This window comes from Symphodus melops (genome assembly GCF_947650265.1).
Source record: "Symphodus melops genome assembly, contig: scaffold_150, whole genome shotgun sequence".
Classification (NCBI taxonomy): Eukaryota; Metazoa; Chordata; class Actinopteri; order Labriformes; family Labridae; genus Symphodus; species Symphodus melops.
In genome coordinates this window covers 27,157-46,029 of record NW_027636521.1, presented here as the reverse complement: position 1 = coordinate 46,029, position 18,873 = coordinate 27,157, and the positions used below count along the sequence as shown (strand labels likewise).

The following is an 18,873-nucleotide window of genomic DNA, read 5'->3' as shown; positions in this document are numbered from 1 at the left end:
AACTAGCACAACATTTCCAGCTCACAAAGCTCCTTCATCTTAATTTAAGGTTAGAACTTCAATCTGTTCCCACTAAAGACGGAGCAGGAGTGTGTCTTTCCCGTCTCTGAATGAGTGCCAGCTCGTGGTGACACCTGACCAGGTGAAGGCGGGCTCATTTTAAGAACAGAAGTAAAAGCCTCTAATTACAAGCTTTATGGTCCAATCAAAATCTACGATGGGGTGTAAAGATCAAAGTGTCCAAAAGGTGTCATGTCTGACTGCATCAGCTCCACGATCAACTCTGATTCTTTGTCCACGTTGAGTCCTTGACAGCAGGTGACGTGTCTGAACAAAGAAACAAAAAACGCCTTTCGTAGTAGTTGACGTTTCTGAGCTACGATAGAATAAAGAAAGCAGACTACGGAATAATTTACATATTACATGAGATCACTTCATAGCTGTGACCACGTGATTAACTCTTGATTGACAGCTATATGCACATGAAGCTGTTTCAATCCCTCTCTGAGGAACAGTCTTCTTCGTCCTTCACGCTGCACTTCTCAAACACGTCACCAGGCGGCGTCGAGCCCTCGCTTGTACCTGGCCTCGAGCCTCCCACATACATGCACGTGCTGCTGTGTGTGGAGATAAATGTGCTCAGCAGTACGGGGCCGGTGTTGTTTTTATCTCTTACTACTCTCTGATTGGTTCAGTGCTTTGACTGACAGGCGTGTGGCCGAATCGCGTTCATGTACGGGGTGGCAGAGGGCGTGGCTTCGCCGGACACATGCAGGAGGCCCCGTGACAAGAGTTTGAGTGAAGTTGTTGAAAAGTGAGTCAAGTTGTGAGAAGAGAGACAGAAAGAGAAATACAGAGAGAGGCTTCACCTGTCCGAGCTCACCTTGACTTCAGACTGTAGGAGAGAGGCTTCACCTGTCCGAGCTCACCTTGACTTCAGACTGTAGGAGAGAGGCTTCACCTGTCACCTTTACTTCAGACTGTAGGAGAGAGGCTTCACCTGTCCGAGCTCACCTTGACTTCAGACTGTAGGAGAGAGGCTTCACCTGTCACCTTTACTTCAGACTGTAGGAGAGAGGCTTCACCTGTCACCTTTACTTCAGACACACCTTAGCCGCGAGATTAACGGCTCGTTTGTAGTTCTTTTATCGCTTGAATTTGTAGTCCATCATGTCCACGCTGAATCAGGTCTTCTGCGGGGACAGGAGCGATGTTCCGGACCTGCTCAGGTCTCTGGCTGATTATCCTTTCTCCTTCCCGTTCTTCGATGACACAGGTGAGACTTGTTTACATTCTTACTGGTCTAAACTGGTTAAACTGGTCCCTGAATGTGCTGTGAACGAGTCGAACTGTGAGCTTCATGTTATCTCTCGACATGAACACTTTCAATGTTGTGTTGTTGTCAAGACACCACAGTTAATCCTGATCATTAATCAAACTATATCTATACCAAGCAGGGTCCAGACACGGTATACACACACACACACACACACACACACACACACACACACACACACACACACAGCTGTACTCTGTTTCCAACATAGAAAATACCTTCACATCATGTTTCTGCATCAACACGCTGTTGATGTTCTGCACAGTGCTGCGTTCAGGTGCTTCTAAGAAAGTAAGACAAGAAGCATTCAGATACTTTTTGGACAGGAAGATATGAAGGTGAGGGGGGGTTGTAGATGTTAAAGGTGGGGGTGAAGGTGAGGGTGGGGTTGTAGATGTTAAAGGTGGGGATGAAGGTGAGGGTGGTGTTGTAGATGTTAAAGGTGGGGATGAAGGTGAGGGGGGGTTGTAGATGTTAAAGGTGGGGATGAAGGTGAGGGTGGTGTTGTAGATGTTAAAGGTGGGGATGAAGGTGAGGGTGGTGTTGTAGATGTTAAAGGTGGGGATGAAGGTGAGGGTGGTGTTGTAGATGTTAAAGGTGGGGATGAAGGTGAGGGTGGGGTTGTAGATGTTAAAGGTGGGGATGAAGGTGAGGGTGGTGTTGTAGATGTTAAAGGTGGGGGTGAAGGTGAGGGTGGTGTTGTAGATGTTAAAGGTGGGGATGAAGGTGAGGGGGGGGTTGTAGATGTTAAAGGTGGGGGTGAAGGTGAGGGGGGGGTTGTAGATGTTAAAGGTGGGGATGAAGGTGAGGGTGGTGTTGTAGATGTTAAAGGTGGGGGTGAAGGTGAGGGTGGGGTTGTAGAGGGGGGGTGAAGGTGAGGGTGGGGTTGTAGATGTTGGTGGTGGGGATGAAGGTGAGGGTGGGGTTGTAGAGGGGGGGTGAAGGTGAGGGTGGGGTTGTAGAGGGGGGGTGAAGGTGAGGGGGGGGTTGTAGATGTTAAAGGTGGGGATGAAGGTGAGGGTGGGGTTGTAGAGGGGGGGTGAAGGTGAGGGTGGGGTTGTAGATGTTGGTGGTGGGGATGAAGGTGAGGGTGGGGTTGTAGAGGGGGGGTGAAGGTGAGGGTGGGGTTGTAGAGGGGGGGTGAAGGTGAGGGGGGGGTTGTAGATGTTGGAGGTGGGGATGAAGGTGAGGGTGGGGTTGTAGAGGGGGGGTGAAGGTGAGGGGGGGTTGTAGAGGTTGGAGGTGGGGATGAAGGTGAGGGTGGGGTTGTAGGGGGGGGGTGAAGGTGAGGGGGGGTTGTAGAGGGGGGGTGAAGGTGAGGGGGGGTTGTAGATGTTGGAGGTGGGGATGAAGGTGAGGGGGGGGGTTGTAGAGGGGGGGTGAAGGTGAGGGGGGGTTGTAGAGGGGGGGTGAAGGTGAGGGTGGTGTTGTAGAGGGGGGGGTGAAGGTGAGGGGGGGTTGTAGAGGGGGGGTGAAGGTGAGGGGGGGTTGTAGAGGGGGGGTGAAGGTGAGGGTGGTGTTGTAGAGGGGGGGGTGAAGGTGAGGGGGGGTTGTAGAGGGGGGGTGAAGGTGAGGGTGGTGTTGTAGAGGGGGGGGTGAAGGTGAGGGGGGGTTGTAGAGGGGGGGTGAAGGTGAGGGTGGTGTTGTAGAGGGGGGGGTGAAGGTGAGGGGGGGTTGTAGAGGGGGGGGGTGAAGGTGAGGGGGGGGTTGTAGAGGGGGGTGAAGGTGAGGGGGGGTTGTAGAGGGGGGGTGAAGGTGAGGGGGGGTTGTAGAGGGGGGGTGAAGGTGAGGGGGGGTTGTAGAGGGGGGGGGTGAAGGTGAGGGGGGGGTTGTAGAGGGGGGGTGAAGGTTGGTGTTTTGGTGTAGCTTGGATTTAACGCACTCCCTGTCGTGTGTAAAAGCAGCGCGTGCACGGAAACGTGAGACGTCCTGTGTTGTTTCTGAAATGTGAGCGGTGAATTCACAGCATATAAAAGTGACGGACAGAATAAAATGATCCATGAAGTTTATCAGCAGAATTTAAAACATTTATTTTGACGAAGGGTTCCATGAACGTTCACTCTGTAATGTGTTTGTTTGTCTCTCTGTCGGGTAAACAACATGTACTCGGTTACCTTTAGTCTCGTGCCACATGTTCAGACTGCTCACACGTGCTGAACGTCTGAAGCCACGCCCCCAGCAGCTTGCACTTTCACGCGAGGAGGGTGGGAGGGGGCACGTGTTCAGCCACGAGTATGCCTGTGCAGTCTGCGCACTGCAGAGTGTGTGTGTGTGTGTGTGTGTGTGTGTGTGTGTGTGTGTGTGTGTGTGTGTGTGTGTGTGTGTGTGTGTGTGTGTGTGTGTGTGTGTGTGTACACCTGTACTTGGATCAGGTGTGAAGGTGACAGAGTGCTGATGAGGAATTTATTTCTCTTTATAACATCTGTCAGTTTGAAGCGCGAGCTGTGACGGTGAACACAAAAACACGTCAGCACGCGACTAAGTTATTAAAGTGTCATAACCCGGATGATCATAGTTTATATATATATAATTCAGACATTTATTATAAACATCTTCTCAGTGTGGACTCGCTGTGGATCTACTACACTGAGTGTCCAGCTGCTCTGTTTATTAAAGTAGGCAGTGCCGACAACCAATCAGCTGTTACTATTCGACTGGTAGGCGGGGCCTAGAGCTCGTGAACGTCCAACCACAGCGCTCGGTGGAGAGGAGCACGGGGGGCTCGTGCAGAGTTGTTTTTTTTCCTTTGAAATGTTAATATTGAGAAAAAGAAGAGGATCACTATCACCGGCTGTAAACCGCCTCACCGCCGCGTGCCGTTAGTCTCTGTTGTTTCCCGGTGAAGGAGGCAGCTGACGGTTACCGGATCATCGCCTCGGTCTGCTCAGTGGTTAGCTCGGAACAATGGCCGGTAAATCCGCGACGACTGTGGCTCTGGAGCCCGGACAGACCGAACCCAAAGCGGCTCCGCAGAAGTCTTTCCCGTTTGTCCTGAAGAAGATCATGGACATCCCGCCACCGAACATTCTAGAGGAGGGGGACGACGGTAAGAGCCCCGAGCGCGAGCGCTGTTCCATCATCACGGTGACTCCTTTAACCCGGAGATGTGTCCGGTAACAGGGTTAGGCTTTACTCAAGAGTCTGTTAAGACTGTGGGGGGTCTCTGTGCGCACGTGGGGTCTAAAAGAACACGAAGTCCTAACTTCTGTATACACACACACACACACACACACACACACACACAGAGGATACACACACACACACACACACACACACAGAGGATACACACACACACACACACACACACACACAGAGGATACACACACACACACACACACACACACACACACACACAGAGGATACACACACACACACACACACAGAGGATACACACACACACACACACACAGAGGATATACACACACACACACAGAGGATACACACACACAGAGGATACACACACACACACACACACACACAGAGGATACACACACACACACACACACTGAGGATACACACACGCACACACACACACACACTGAGGATACACACACACACACACACTGAGGATACACACACACACACACACACACACACACTGAGGATACACACACACACACACACACACACACACACACTGAGGATACACACACACACACACTACCTGGCTTTAAATACGTCATTTTAGGGTTGTGTGTGTTTATGTATTGTGTGTATATTTTTGTGTGTGTGTACTGTGTAGTGAGTGTGTGTATCTCTGGTTTGGTCTACTTGCTGTGTGTACCTGTTGATGTCACACCTGTCCCCCCCCCCCCCCCATCAGGCTGTGGCTCCTCCTCTCTGTTTACATGAAGCGTCTCCTCTCCTGTCTGTGATGCAGAGATCGAGAAGGAGAAGCTGTGCTCCTCTGAGAATGTGGAGGGAGGCGGGGACGTCTCCAACAGCTCAGGTGGCGGTTCCAGAGGAGGAGGAGGCGGAGTCTCGGCCTCTCTGACACCGGCCATCTGGGAGAAAACCATTCCATATGACGGGGAGACATTCCACCTGGAGTACATGGACCTGGACGAGTTCCTCCTGGAGAACGGCATCCCGGTGAGCCTGGAGGAGGAGGAGCTGCAGAAGACGCTGAGCTCCATGGGGGGGAAAGGAAAATCCATCGTTAAGGTTACCACGACTCCTCCTCCTTCTGCAGCCTCAGCATCCTCCCCCTCCGACATCTCAACCTCCATGGCGACCTCGGAGCCGGAGGAGACGGTGACAGTCACCACCTTACAACCTGCCAAACTGGAGGAGGAGGAGGAGGAGGAGGAGGAGGAGGAGGAGGGAGGACAGGAAGAAGAAGAAGCTCTGAGTGAGGAGGTGAGCGAGGCAGAAGAAGAAGAAGAAGAAGAAGTGAAACCAAAGAAAACAGGTGAGCGGTTAAGATGCACAGGTGGGGGCGGGGTTAATACTTGTGGAGGTTCACCTTCTCTTTATGTCAGCTGAGTGTGAGTGTAAAATGTGAGTTCACCCTGACCTTTGACCCTGGTCCTAGTGATGTCATCAGACAGATACTTTATTGATCCTGATGGAAACTCATTTAATTACATATCATTTGAGTCAAATCTCTGTTACCATGGCAATAAGGCCCGATGTCAGGTCCACACGCTGTTTTAAATGGGACACAAACATAACGCACCAGTTAAGCGTTGCCAATGGTTACCACTGGTCCTGCTGGTTTCAGACCCGAACCCACTAAGAGCGTCACGCTCCCTGTGACGCTGAACCAGTAAGATCTGTGCCATTACTCCCACAGAGCGCAACACGCCGTCCCCCATCGACCCAGACGCCATCGAGGTGGACATTAACTTCCAGCCGGACCCCACAGACCTCGTCCTGTCCAGCGTGCCGGGCGGCGAGCTGTTCAACCCGAGGAAACACAAGTTCTCTGACGAGGAGCTGAAACCTCAGCCCATGATCAAGAAGGCGAAGAAAGTGTTTGTTCCCGACGAGCAGAAGGTACGACTGTTTTCACCTGTGCTATTTATTCCACGTCTAAGACACGCTCGCCATATTCACTCTCTGTGCTTCTGTTAGGATGACAAGTACTGGTCGAGGAGGAAGAAGAACAACGTGGCGGCTAAGCGCTCTCGTGACGCTCGCCGTCTGAAGGAGAACCAGATCACAGTGCGAGCGTCTTTCCTGGAGCGGGAGAACGCGGCGCTGAGGCAGCAGGTGGCCGAGATGAGGAAGGACTGTGGGCGTTGTAAGAACATCCTGGCCCGCTACGAGGCGAAGTACGGCCCGTTGTAAGAAGGACGACTCGACGTGAAGCTGAACTCCGCCCCCGCAGAATTCAACACCGATTAAAACATCAAGGGATCTAAATTTGAACTGTAACTCCAGTCACTGTGTCTGACACCACGATGGAGTCTGTGATACACACTGCAGGCAGTGAGGCATCATGGGAGCTGTAGTCACAGGGAGGCCTGTGGAGAGCGCCTGGCTCCTACACTCAGGAGAGAGAGAGGTGGATTCTCCAAAACACACGATCCGTCCGAGGACGATTTGCAGACAGCCAGGACACAGCGAGCAGTCTGATTTAACGAATCACACGACTTCAATCGACCAATCATCAGTCTTCTACTCCTCCTTCTTCTTCTTCTCCTCCTTCTTCTTCTTCTACTCCTCCTTCTTCTACTCCTCCTTCTTCTTCTTCTTCTACTCCTCCTCAGAGGACCAAAGCGAGGGTCAGTTAGATGTCCTGTTTTTAGAAAGGTGCACACCTGTCTTCATGTTACACTTGTCTTTGTCTGTTGTGTCTATATTTAGAAGAACCTGTCAGAGGAGGGGGAGGAGCAAGAGGAGGAGGGGGAGGAGCAAGAGGAGGAGGGGGAGGAGCAAGAGGAGGAGGGGGAGGAGCAAGAGGAGGAGGTTGTTTCATGCTGTGGAGAGAGGAGGTCTCTGGTCAGAGAGGAGGGGGGCTGATGGAGACACTTTTTCTGTGTTGTGACACACACACTCTCTCACACACACACACACACACACACACACACACACACACTCTCTCTCTGTCTGTATATAAACTCCGCCCCCTGCAGCACACGCGCGAGTGTGCATCACTGAGCTGTCCAATCACACACAGACTACAGGTGAGAAAGGTGAACACCTGACTTACTGACCTTCAGAGTGAAGCTGCTGGGACTGTTACTGACCTCAGGTCAGCTTCTCACCTTCACACACATTTAAAGACACACACACACGTGCACATTTAAAGACACACACACACGTGCACATTTAAAGACACACACACACGTGCACATTTAAAGACACTTCAATAAATGCGTCTGTTTCTTTAAGAGGAGGGAAACTCCAGGGAGACAGGGAGTTGTAGTTTTTGGAGTCAGTGTTGAAGGTAACTGTGTGATGATCTTCGGGGCCCTCACAGGTGGAGGGGTACGTTCTTATGTAGGGATGTTTATTTTACTGCACACTGCAGGTAGGGGGCGCTGCAGCCTGTCTGCTCTCAGTGTAGTGACTGCTGGATTGATTTTGGAGCGGGAGGCCCAAAGTGGACTGCTTTGTAAATACGTCTCTTATTCACCTGATATTAAATAGTCTCCGAGTGCTGTTATTTATTCTGACGGTAATAAAGCATCTGTTGGTTGTGATGTCATCGTACGCTCTCCTTTAAGGATCAACCTCGTGTATGTGCGTGACACACACAGCACGCAGTGATTTACCTCATCCAACACTTCCAGTGGAGACGCCTGAGGAAGACGCAGAGTCAGGCACGGAGCAGCTTTGATCCCTGACAGACTGTTACAGGACTTTGACTGACGGGCAATAATCGTCGGGAACGACCCGCCGCTCTGTGAACTGAATATGATGTTTAAATATAACGAGTCTTTGTGCTTCCACGTCGGATCGTCTTCAGGATCCTGATGCATGAGCCCTCACAGTGATTCTCATCTGACACCAAGTGTACTTACGTCTGTGTGTTTCTGAGTCTGTGCTCTACAGCGCCCCCTGTGATGGCGTGCGATCCGGACTCTGGTGATCCGTGTTTCCTGAGGACTTCTCTGATCTTTGGTTTCATGACGGAGACGTTGAACGGACTTTGAAGCACGAAGCTTTCTTTGTGCAGGTGACATTCAGACGTTTCATTATTCTGTTTGATGAATGCAAACCTCCGGGTGTTTTTCTGTTTTCAGAAGACGTGTGGCACGGCGCCGACTGCAGGTCGGCGCCGTGAAGAACACGGATGAATTTCTGCATAAACCATGTAGCAAACGTAGTTTTAGTGCGTAGCGCCTGGCGGAGCTGACCGCAATAAAAACAATGATTTAAAGCAGCTTTTATTATTCAGTGATATAAAGGGTGTCGCCCCCTACAGACAGAGATGGGCATGACAGCTGCCTGCAGGGTCAGAGGTCAACGTGAGAGCTTATTAAGCATCAAAATATTCAATAAACAGCGACTGATCTGAATGTTAAAAGGTACAACACTCTGCCTGCAGGTGGCGCCTGTGAGGCTGTCATAAAAAATCACTACCTTTGTTACCACGGCAACAAAGGGTAAGACGCAGTGTCGGGTAATTTATTGTTTTTAATGAATACCAACTCTTGCACGTGGTCTGAATTGCACTAAAACGTTGGCTGTGTTTGCACAAGAGGGCGGAGCCAGAGAGGAGCGAGCTCCACCCTCTTTTACAAACAACGCCAGCGTCCTGTGGACCGTTAAAAAAACAGCGATGGTGTCATTTTTCAGCCCGTGTCGACAACCATCAGCACAAGCATTAAAGTGCAGTTTGATTGTTTTCCTGAAGGTGGCGCTGCAGCCTGACCATGTGACCTTCAGTCTTTGTTTCCTCTTCATGTTAAACTTTGATGTTTTTATAACGACCTTGAACAGGGGACACGCCCCCACTGTGTATCATACTAAAGGACAATAAAATGAATTTAATGACCTTGGAAGTGTCATCTTTATCTCTCTCACACACACACACACACACACACACACACACACACACACACACACACACACACACACACACACACACACACACGTCTGTATTCAGAGGACGCGATGTTGCGTAATCTCATCCACACATCGGGGAGCAGCGTTGCATAACAGCAGCAGCTTCAAAGACAGCGTGTGTGTGGGGGGGAGCGGTGAGGGGGGGGAGCAGTGAGGGGGGGGAGCGGTGAGGGGGGAGGAGAGGATGCTGAAGAGAAGAAAGGAGGAAACAAGATGGAGAACAGGGACGCAGTTAAAGGCACGTGAGCGAGGGGGAGGAGCTAAGTCATGCACGTTAATGTCCCTGTTTCTATAGAACACGAACACACACACACACACACACACACACACACACACACACACACACACACACACACACACACACACACACACACACACACACACACACACACACACACACACACACACACACACACACACACACACACACACACACACACACACACACACACACACACACACACACACACACACACACACACACACACACACACACACACACACACACACACACACACACACACACACACACACACGTCTTTTGGCCAATCAGTTTCTTTTATTACAAACTTAAAAAAGAATCGGACAATAAGAAACTGCAGTAGTAAGTCCTCGAGTCGAGGGCACAGAAAACAGGTCTTTGCATCGTCAGTAGTGAAAGATTCATCGACAGGAAGTACAAAAGAACACAGGACGCACGTGGTCATAAATATCGATACATCATGTCGTCGCTCCGTCTGACAGAGAAAATAAAACTTTATAACACAGATTCAAAGTGCTCCGATACACGAGGAGACGAGACCTTCCCTCAGGCTGAACGCACGCCGTCCACCCGCCACGCTGAGCGTGCACGTCTGCAAGCCGCCTCCCACCGTGTGTGTGTGTGTGTGTGTGTGTGTGTGTGTGTGTGTGTGTGTGTGTGTGTGTGTGTGTGTGTGTGTGTGTGTGTGTGTGTGTGTGTGTGTATAGAGGTAGTTACCCCTTGATTCCTTCAGGGTCATTGAGATGGCGTTCGGAGCGTGTGGATATGGCTTCAGTATGATGGCGTCCACGCTGTGCAGACAAACATTCTCTGCCTGACGGACGCAGGGCGAGCACGCAGGGCGAGCACGCAGGGCGAGCACGCAGGGCGAGCACGCAGGGCGAGCACGCACAGCTCACAGGAAGTGACACGTGCAAAGTTTTCTCCCTCAAACGTCTGTAAACATTCACGTCTTCACCTCGGGACCGGCGGTCCTACATTTACCCGTCTTACTGTGACACTAACGCTGCACGAGGTACGATACACATTCAACACGGGCTCGCCGACACGCCGTTTTTCTGTTTGCATATATTCATGTTATTCAGTGAAAAAATACCCTCAGCATGTAAAAACTAAAGAACACAACGACTCTGTATTTACACGGCGTACAAACGGCAACCTGCAAAAACATCACATACAAAGATTCAAGTTACAAAACAAAGTAGAAATCCTCCAACACAAATCAGAGCTCCGCCCCCAAACTCAAATCAACGGGTCATGCACGTGGCGAGCGGACTGCGAGTCAAGGATCATTTTTCAAACATTCAAAAAAAGTGACGCGTCGACACGTTCTCAGCAGCTGACCGTGACCTTTAACACGAGGTCGCTGAAGAAACCGTGATGTCACCAAACTGAGAAACGCTTCACGTCTGTGGAGCACAGAGCGCCAAATTCACCTGCAGAGAACCAACCGACCAATCACAAGCAGCCAGCCGGTCAGCGAAGCACAGGACACACAGAAATGTAAACATCAAACAAATCAATTTGTTACCACGGCAACGCAAAGAAGTCAGAGGCACCCCCCCCCCCCCAGTCACTTACTGCTGCCTGAAGAGTGTGTGTGTGTGTGTGTGTGTGTGTGTGTGTGTGTGTGTGTGTGTGTGTGTGTGTCTGTGTGTGTGTGTGTGTGTGTGTGTGTGTGTGTGTCTGTGTGTGTGTGTGTGTGTGTGTCTGTGTGTGTGTGTGTGTCAGAGAGGAAGGACGCCATGTTGCCAATGTTTGAGACGCCGTGCAGAAATCAAGAAATGACACAAAGCAAGAAGTCTTCTGCTTCTGTCGCCGTGGTAACAAGTATTCACGTCGTTGGATTTTTAGCATCATCAAAGTTTAAACCCCCACGCACGCACGCACGCACGCACGCACGCACGCACGCACGCACGCACGCACGCACGCACGCACGCACGCACACGGCGAGCTTCGTTCTCTCCGCGCGATGCTAACAGAGCTAACGCCACAAAATGAACAATCAACATAAAAGAACAAACATGAAGAGATTGGCAACAACTCAAGGTAGAAACATTCCCCCGCCCCGTTATCAACGCCGACACACAGATGACATCAGAGGGGGCGGGGCAAAAACAAAGACGAGAGCTGTTGAAGTCAGTGTAGTCATTAGCTCGTGTTAGCGTGAGAACATGTCAGTTAGCTAGCACCACCGGCTGGAAGGACTGGCTCGAGTATTGCAGGTTGTAGTTTCCTAATCCGTCCACAAACGGCGCCTTCTCCATGTACGGGATCCCAGTGCTGCTGCCGCCGCCGCCGCCGCCGCCCATGATCTCGGCGCTCTGAGCAGGAGGGGGGCTGGAGAACGAGTCGAAGGAGGGGTGGGTTGTGACGGGGTGCGGGGGTTGAAATGGGCTAATGTGGGGCGGGGCGTCGGTATCAAAGTAAAGGGGGGGCGGGGGATCCTGGGTAGACGAACTCTTTGGCGTTGGGGGACAGCTGGCTGGCGAGTGGCGTTCCGAGCGAGTGCAGGGAGAGAGAGAGCGGCTTGTGCTTCAGCAGCTCGGGGGCGGAGATGTTAGTGGGAGAGCGGGACAGCATCCTCTGGGCGGAGCCAGCTGCTGACCCCGCCCCGCTGCTCTTCTTCATCTTAGTGGAGCCGAACTTGGTGGCAGCGAAGCTGGCGGTGGTGAAGGTGATGAGCTGAGGGCGAGCGGAGGGGGGCTGCTGAGTGGAGAGGTAAGGCAGCCCGCCACTGGGAGGTGAGGGGGTGGAGGTGTTAGATGAGTGGAGGGCGGAGTCTATGGGCGTGCTGGAGCTCGGGTAGCTGAAGAGGGAGGGGCAGGGAGGGGCGGTCAGCGGTGTCGGAGAGCTGGAGAGAGACGGCATGAGGGCGGGAGATACCTGGCTTCCCACGGGAACAAACACCTGAGCGTCAGGGTTGAAGCACACACTCTTTGCTTCCTCCGCCTCCACGTCTCCTTTCCCCTCTGACTCCGCCCCCTTTCCATCACAGCCGAGTCCTGGAGGATCCTCCAGGTACAGCACCTTGACGGCGCCCTTCTCTCCGATCTGATAGGAAACCTCGTACGGGTCAATCCACACGCTCAGCTCTGGAGGAACGTTAGCCCGCACCTCCTCCGTGTCCAAGCCGCTCCTCTTCGCCGCCAGCTCCACCACGGGGTCCCGTGGCGCCCCCAAGTGGATGCAGCGGAAAGCAGAGCCTCTGAGGGGGGCTTCTGGGTACCAGTGACCCTCAAAACGTGACATCAGAATCCTTTCCAGCTCCTCGCCAAAAAGGTCGGCTCGGCGGCGAGGGAGCTTGTTGTACAGGTAGGACACAATAAAGTTCAGGGCAACCTTGACCTCCAGGTGCATGACGGCGCCCGGCGAGCACGGCGAGCGCCGCGGAGAGATCGGAGATTAATTTAAATTGGAAGCCGAGACAAACCGTGTCGTTGTGTTTACTGTCCAGTGGGGGATAGTTTTAGGGTCGCCATGGTGAAGACGCCGCCAAGGTCGGTCAGCACGCCACACGCCGTCTGTCCCAAACGTGTTTGACCTGCGGAGTAAAAAGCACAGAGCCGTCATGACATGTGAGAGCCACGGGACTCAACATTTATGCTTCCATGTTTTTAACGTAAACAAACTCATGTGTTAGCAGTTAGCTTGTGCTAGCATGCGGGGGCGATGATCCCGGGGGGAGGGGCCAAGTTTGAATGTCGCGTTTACAAACTGCAACTTTAAACAAACGTGAAGGAAACGTTTGTTTATTTATAAAGACGGATTTAAAAGGACGCGATGACATCATGGCGTCTCCCGGACCTACAGACTGCTTTAGCTCTCTGAGGAGAATTCTATTCATTCTATATCTACACTAATGTTTGAACATGAGGACGCTGCTGCAGCCCCCCCCCCCCCCCAACCCCCCCCCCCCCACACAGATTAGAGACACGGCTCGATTCAACATGATTCTAATCAGGACAGATAAACCTGCACGGACCAGCAGGACGGACAGCTCCTCGCCACATTTACTTAAACCCCCCCCCCCCCCCCCCCATCACATGAAGAAGGTGACATTGAATAAGAAGGTGTGGCCATTACATGGACTATAAATACAGCACACACACACACACACACACACACACACACACACACACACACACTTTTGTTTACATGAACTTATGACAGCGTGCAGAGCTGACAAACAACACACGTGTGTGTGTGTGTGTGTGTGTGTGTGTGTGTGTGTGTGTGTGTGTGTGTGTGTGTGTGTGTGTGTGTGTGTGTGCTGCATCACACACTGAACCTGAGCAGGACTTCATTTGTATTCTGAGTGGTCATCGGACCGATGCTCCTTCTAAAAGTCTGATTATCTGTAGACTTATGAGAGAAGCAGGAACAAACACTGAAGGAGGAGGAGGAGGAGGAGAGGAGGAGAGGAGGAGAGGAGGAGGAGAGGAGGAGAGGAGGAGGGGAGGAGGGGAGGAGAGGAGGAGGAGAGGAGGAGAGGAGGAGGAGGAGGAGAGGAGGAGGAGGAGGAGAGGAGGAGGAGGAGGGGACATCCTGCAAGCTTGCATGTGAGCTGACAGGCTGCTGAGATGAGGAGCAGAAGGAGCAGAAGGAGCAGAAGGAGCAGAAGGAGCAGAAGGAGCAGGTCTACCTGCTGCAGAGGATTACCTCTATGTGTCAGACATAAGCAGCTGCTTTAAATAACATGATGCAGAGAGAGAGGGGGGAGAGAGAGGGGGAGAGAGAGGGGAGAGAGAGAGAGAGAGAGAGAGGGGGAGAGAGAGAGGGAGGGGGGGGGGAGAGAGAGAGAGAGAGAGACAGAGAGAGAGGGGGGGAGAGAGAGAGAGAGAGACAGAGAGAGAGGGGGGGAGAGAGAGAGAGAGAGAGACAGAGAGAGAGAGAGAGGGGGGGAGAGAGAGAGAGAGAGAGACAGAGAGAGAGAGAGAGAGAGAGACAGAGAGAGAGAGAGAACTTCTGCAGGAACATTAAATGTGATAGTTGAACACTGACTGAGGATCATTTCACTGAACTGAAGAATTAACTATTTAACGTCTCATTCAAACACACACACACACACACACACACACACACCTGTTCTTATCGATGCAGCAGCTCCACTTGCTCTCGTTGTTTCTGTCGTAAATTCCCGTTTTATCCCGTTTTATCTCGTGTTCTCTCGTGTTCTCGTCTCGTAGTTTCGGATGATGACCTTCAGATGTTCTCTCTTTGACATGAAATATATTTGACTTGCTGTCTCGCTGCTCAGGTGACACACACAGGTCTCCAGCTGACTCCTTGATGGAGGCTCCACACAAACTTTACTGTTTGACAACCCGGCGTATTTATACACGGAGTGAATCGCCCACACGCCCCTGACGGCAGGGACTACTTTCTTGATCTGTAATCACACATCTGTTTTCTCCTCTTCACACCATGACGCTGTCATGAGTCTGTGCTCCTGTCTCCTCATTTCAAACACTATTTAAGATGTCCTCTTCTGATGGTAAAGATAAGGTAATACCGTCACCTGACCTCGTCACGCAGCTAGAGAAAACCATCCGCCTCATAATACTCCACATTTCACTGTTTCTCTTCAAATGAAAACACACTTCACACATCGGGCTCTAGTTTGATCCGCGGAGGGATATTTGTAGTTTTCCCACACACTGCTGCTATAAATATAAACAGTGATAGCAACAGACTCCTGATTGGCTGACAGAAAAGAGGCCCGGCAGGTTATTGGGCTGCAATGTCCAATCAGCAGCAGAAGGAGCTGACTATACCGGAGGATTGTGGGAAATGTATTTCTTATCACTGAACAATGCAGAGTAATAACAAGTGAAGTGTTGTGATGAACTTGATGTTTATCTTGAATCATTTAGAGCCTCCATGTCCTCTGGAGGAACAGGCTGAAACTACACATCCTGTTTGTTTTATTGTTATGTTTATTGTTTGTTTATTGTTGTTTGTAATTGTTACCAGAATAACGAGACAGAGAGAGAACAGGTGAATCTGTTCTGCCCTCTCTGCTTTGGATCTTTTTATTTTTATTCATCATTTCTTAAAGCAGGAAAACCTCACAGAGACACACAGCAGACTAATCTCACCTACAGTCCAGCTCACACAGGTACACACAGGTATCACAGGTACACACAGGTACACACAGGTACACACAGGTATCACAGGTATCACAGGTATCACAGGTACACACAGGTATCACAGGTAAACACAGGTATCACAGGTATCACAGGTACACACAGGTATCACAGGTACACACAGGTAAACACAGGTATCACAGGTACACACAGGTATCACAGGTACACACAGGTACACACAGGTACACACAGGTACACATGTACACACAGGTACACACAGGTACACACAGGTATCACAGGTACACACAGGTACACACAGGTACACACAGGTATCACAAGTACACACAGGTACACACAGGTATCACAGGTACACATGTACACACAGGTATCACAGGTACACACAGGTACACACATGTATCACAGGTACACACAGGTACACAGGTACACACAGGTATCACAGGTACACACAGGTATCACAGGTACACACAGGTATTACAGGTATCACAGGTACACACAGGTATCACAGGTACACACAGGTACACACAGGTATCACAGGTACACACAGGTATCACAGTTACACACATGTATCACAGGTATCACAGGTACACACAGGTATCACAGGTACACACAGGTACACAGGTATCACAGGTACACAGGTATCACAGGTACACACAGGTACACACAGGTATCACAGGTACACATGTACACACAGGTATCACAGGTACACACAGGTACACACATGTATCACAGGTACACACAGGTACACAGGTACACACAGGTATCACAGGTACACACAGGTATTACAGTTACACACATGTATCACAGGTATCACAGGTACACACAGGTATCACAGGTACACACAGGTACACACAGGTATCACAGGTACACACAGGTACACAGGTATCACAGGTACACAGGTATCACAGGTACACACAGGTACACACAGGTATCACAGGTACACACATGTACACACAGGTACACACATGTATCACAGGTACACACAGGTACACACAGGTACACACATGTATCACAGGTACACACGTGTATCACAGGTACACAGGTACACACATGTATCACAGGTACACACATGTATCACAGGTACACACAGGTACCTCAGATCAGTCAGCAGATCAGATCATTTTAATAGAAATTCGATGATGGGCCTCACAGTAATCAAATCAAATAAACTTTATTTATCCGTTAGGAACTTGGTTGCAGGGAAAGCGGCAGTACAGAAACATAAGACACATCACACAACATTCACACATTAAAATTCTGATGGTCATGAAGTCCCTAATAAATAGCTTAATGTAATGTCGTTATGTTCCTGCACAGGTATGTATACAAGGAAATGAATAGGCACACAAGGTAGCAAAGAAGGCTACAACAAATCCTGAAGTAGATTCAGACTTCAACATCAGCAGAACAGAGGTGAAGAGCATATTAAACAGACACTGAAGGAAAGGATGTTTTATAGAATCCAGAGGGGAAATGAAAGAATCATATCTCGACTGATTAATGCAGATTAACTGATTAATTCAAGATTTGAACATACTGGACGAAACAGTAAATAACATGATGTGTTGATAGTGGAACCTGTTATCATACTCTGTCAGAAACATGACTTAAAAAGAAGAAAAGAACTCAGAAAATAAAGGAGGAATGATGTTATTGGATTTTCTGAGACAAACTAAATTCATTGACAGGATATACGGGGGGGGGGGGGGGTTGCTTTCATAATATTGACACGAAGTAGAATATTTTCTTCTGATCCACACTCCTCACCAGTAGGTGGCGGAAATGTTTGCCAACCGCCACAAGAGAAGAAGAAGAAAGATGGCTGCCATGACAACATTCACATGGAGGCTTGAAGAGGAGTTGTAAGCTCGGGAGTTGCTGTTGTTTTTTCAGACTGTAAAAAAGTTTTTTGTTTTTATTGTTGTTATTTACAGTCTATAACCGGAAGTGTTTCCGACAACAAAGCGACACGTCACAGCTCAGACCGCGTGGAGGCAGCAGCTCTCCGAGTGTGTTACAGTGTGTGTGTTTACAGTGTGTGTGTTTACAGTGTGTGTGTGGTGATGTTCGTGTTAGTAGACATGGTGGACACGGTCAGGATTCCTCCGTGGAACTTTAACAGACAGCTGAACGGCGCAGCCGCAGAAGAGCTCAACAAGAAGCTGGCCAATAAGGTGCGTTTATTAGTGTTATTGGAGTCATTACTCTTTTTCAGTTTGATCAGCTGACTCCTCCTCTTTCACCTGTCTTCAGGTGCTCTATAACGTGGGTCTGTGTATCTGTCTGTATGACATCACCAAGCTGGAGGACTCTTACATTTTCCCCGGAGACGGCGCCTCACACACCAAAGGTATGAAGGTGATGATGTCACACACACACACACACACCAAAGGTATGAAGGTGATAATGTCACACACACACACCAAAGGTACGAAGGTGATAATGTCACACACACACACCAAAGGTACGAAGGTGATAATGTCACACACACACACACCAAAGGTACGAAGGTGATAATGTCACACACACACACCAAAGGTATGAAGGTGATGATGTCACACACACACACCAAAGGTATGAAGGTGATGATGTCACACACACACACCAAAGGTACTTTGCCAAGCTGGAAATATCAAGCAGTGAAATCCCAGATAAATCACTTCACATTGAGTCTGGATTGAATGAAAGGTTAGACACCTGTAATGTTTGTTTAAAGTCTGCGTTTATGACTCCTCCCACTGTGTCTCAGTTCACTTTAGGTATGTCGTTTTTCACCCGTTCCTCGATGAGATCCTCGTCGGAAAGATCAAGTACTGCAGTCAAGAAGGAGTTCACGGTACCTGTTTCATTGATTAGAGTGAAGAAGAAGGCGTGGCTGCAGGCTCTCATGTTTCTCTCTCTGTGTTTGTAGTGTCCATGGGATTCTTTGACGACGTCCTCATTCCTCCAGAGTCTCTTCAGCAGCCGGCTAAGTTGTATCTTTTTTGTTTAAGCCTCTGACATCCTGACAAACTCTTCCTCTGTGTTTAAAGTGACCCAGGTGAGAATGTGTCCTCTGTGTTTAAAGTGACCCAGGTGAGAATGTGTCCTCTGTGGTTTAAAGTGACCCAGGTGAGAATGTGTCCTCTGTGTTTAAAGTGACCCAGGTG

At 50.1% G+C, this 18,873-nt stretch overlaps 3 protein-coding genes across 5 annotated transcripts; 2 read left to right on the top strand and 1 right to left on the bottom strand.

Moving 5' to 3' along the window:
* The first annotated feature begins 1,007 nt into the window (after positions 1-1,007).
* tefb (TEF transcription factor, PAR bZIP family member b) lies at positions 1,008-9,284 on the top strand. Of its 2 annotated transcripts, none has more exons than XM_079373204.1 (4): positions 1,008-1,276; positions 5,217-5,747; positions 6,132-6,334; positions 6,413-9,284. In XM_079373204.1, exons 1-4 carry the CDS (start codon positions 1,171-1,173, stop codon positions 6,626-6,628), a joined length of 1,056 nt encoding a protein of 351 aa, XP_079229330.1. In that variant the 5' UTR covers positions 1,008-1,170; the 3' UTR covers positions 6,629-9,284. The 2 variants fall into 2 exon arrangements, with proteins under 2 accessions (XP_079229330.1, XP_079229329.1); XM_079373203.1 differs by lacking the exon at positions 1,008-1,276 and adding an exon at positions 4,000-4,382.
* A 689-nt stretch (positions 9,285-9,973) lies between these two features.
* On the bottom strand, positions 9,974-15,244 carry tob2 (transducer of ERBB2, 2). Its single transcript, XM_079373198.1, is given in 4 exon segments — positions 9,974-10,714; positions 10,771-12,046; positions 12,048-13,161; positions 14,703-15,244. Coding segments are annotated over 2 exon segments (1,182 nt in total). The 5' UTR covers positions 12,978-13,161; positions 14,703-15,244; the 3' UTR covers positions 9,974-10,714; positions 10,771-11,794.
* Positions 15,245-17,511: 2,267 nt separating this feature from the next.
* Positions 17,512-18,750, top strand: LOC306819403 (DNA-directed RNA polymerase III subunit RPC8-like). Of its 2 annotated transcripts, none has more exons than XM_079373201.1 (5): positions 17,512-17,735; positions 17,775-17,898; positions 17,978-18,074; positions 18,474-18,560; positions 18,636-18,750. In XM_079373201.1, exons 2-5 carry the CDS (start codon positions 17,788-17,790, stop codon positions 18,722-18,724), a joined length of 384 nt encoding a protein of 127 aa, XP_079229327.1. In that variant the 5' UTR covers positions 17,512-17,735; positions 17,775-17,787; the 3' UTR covers positions 18,725-18,750. The 2 variants fall into 2 exon arrangements, with proteins under 2 accessions (XP_079229327.1, XP_079229328.1); XM_079373202.1 differs by having other exon boundaries at positions 17,515-17,620.
* The last annotated feature ends 123 nt before the right edge of the window (positions 18,751-18,873 follow it).

Coding starts and splice junctions, on each gene's coding strand:
- tefb (XM_079373203.1), top strand. CDS start 4,241: ATGGCCGGTAAATCCGCGACGACTGTGGCTCTGGAGCCCGGACAGACC. Junction 4,383..5,216: donor TCTAGAGGAGGGGGACGACG/GTAAGAGCCCCG, acceptor TCTGTGATGCAG/AGATCGAGAAGGAGAAGCTG. Junction 6,335..6,412: donor TTGTTCCCGACGAGCAGAAG/GTACGACTGTTT, acceptor TGCTTCTGTTAG/GATGACAAGTACTGGTCGAG.
- LOC306819403 (XM_079373201.1), top strand. CDS start 17,788: ATGTTCGTGTTAGTAGACATGGTGGACACGGTCAGGATTCCTCCGTGG. Junction 17,899..17,977: donor ACAAGAAGCTGGCCAATAAG/GTGCGTTTATTA, acceptor ACCTGTCTTCAG/GTGCTCTATAACGTGGGTCT. Junction 18,561..18,635: donor CAGTCAAGAAGGAGTTCACG/GTACCTGTTTCA, acceptor CTGTGTTTGTAG/TGTCCATGGGATTCTTTGAC.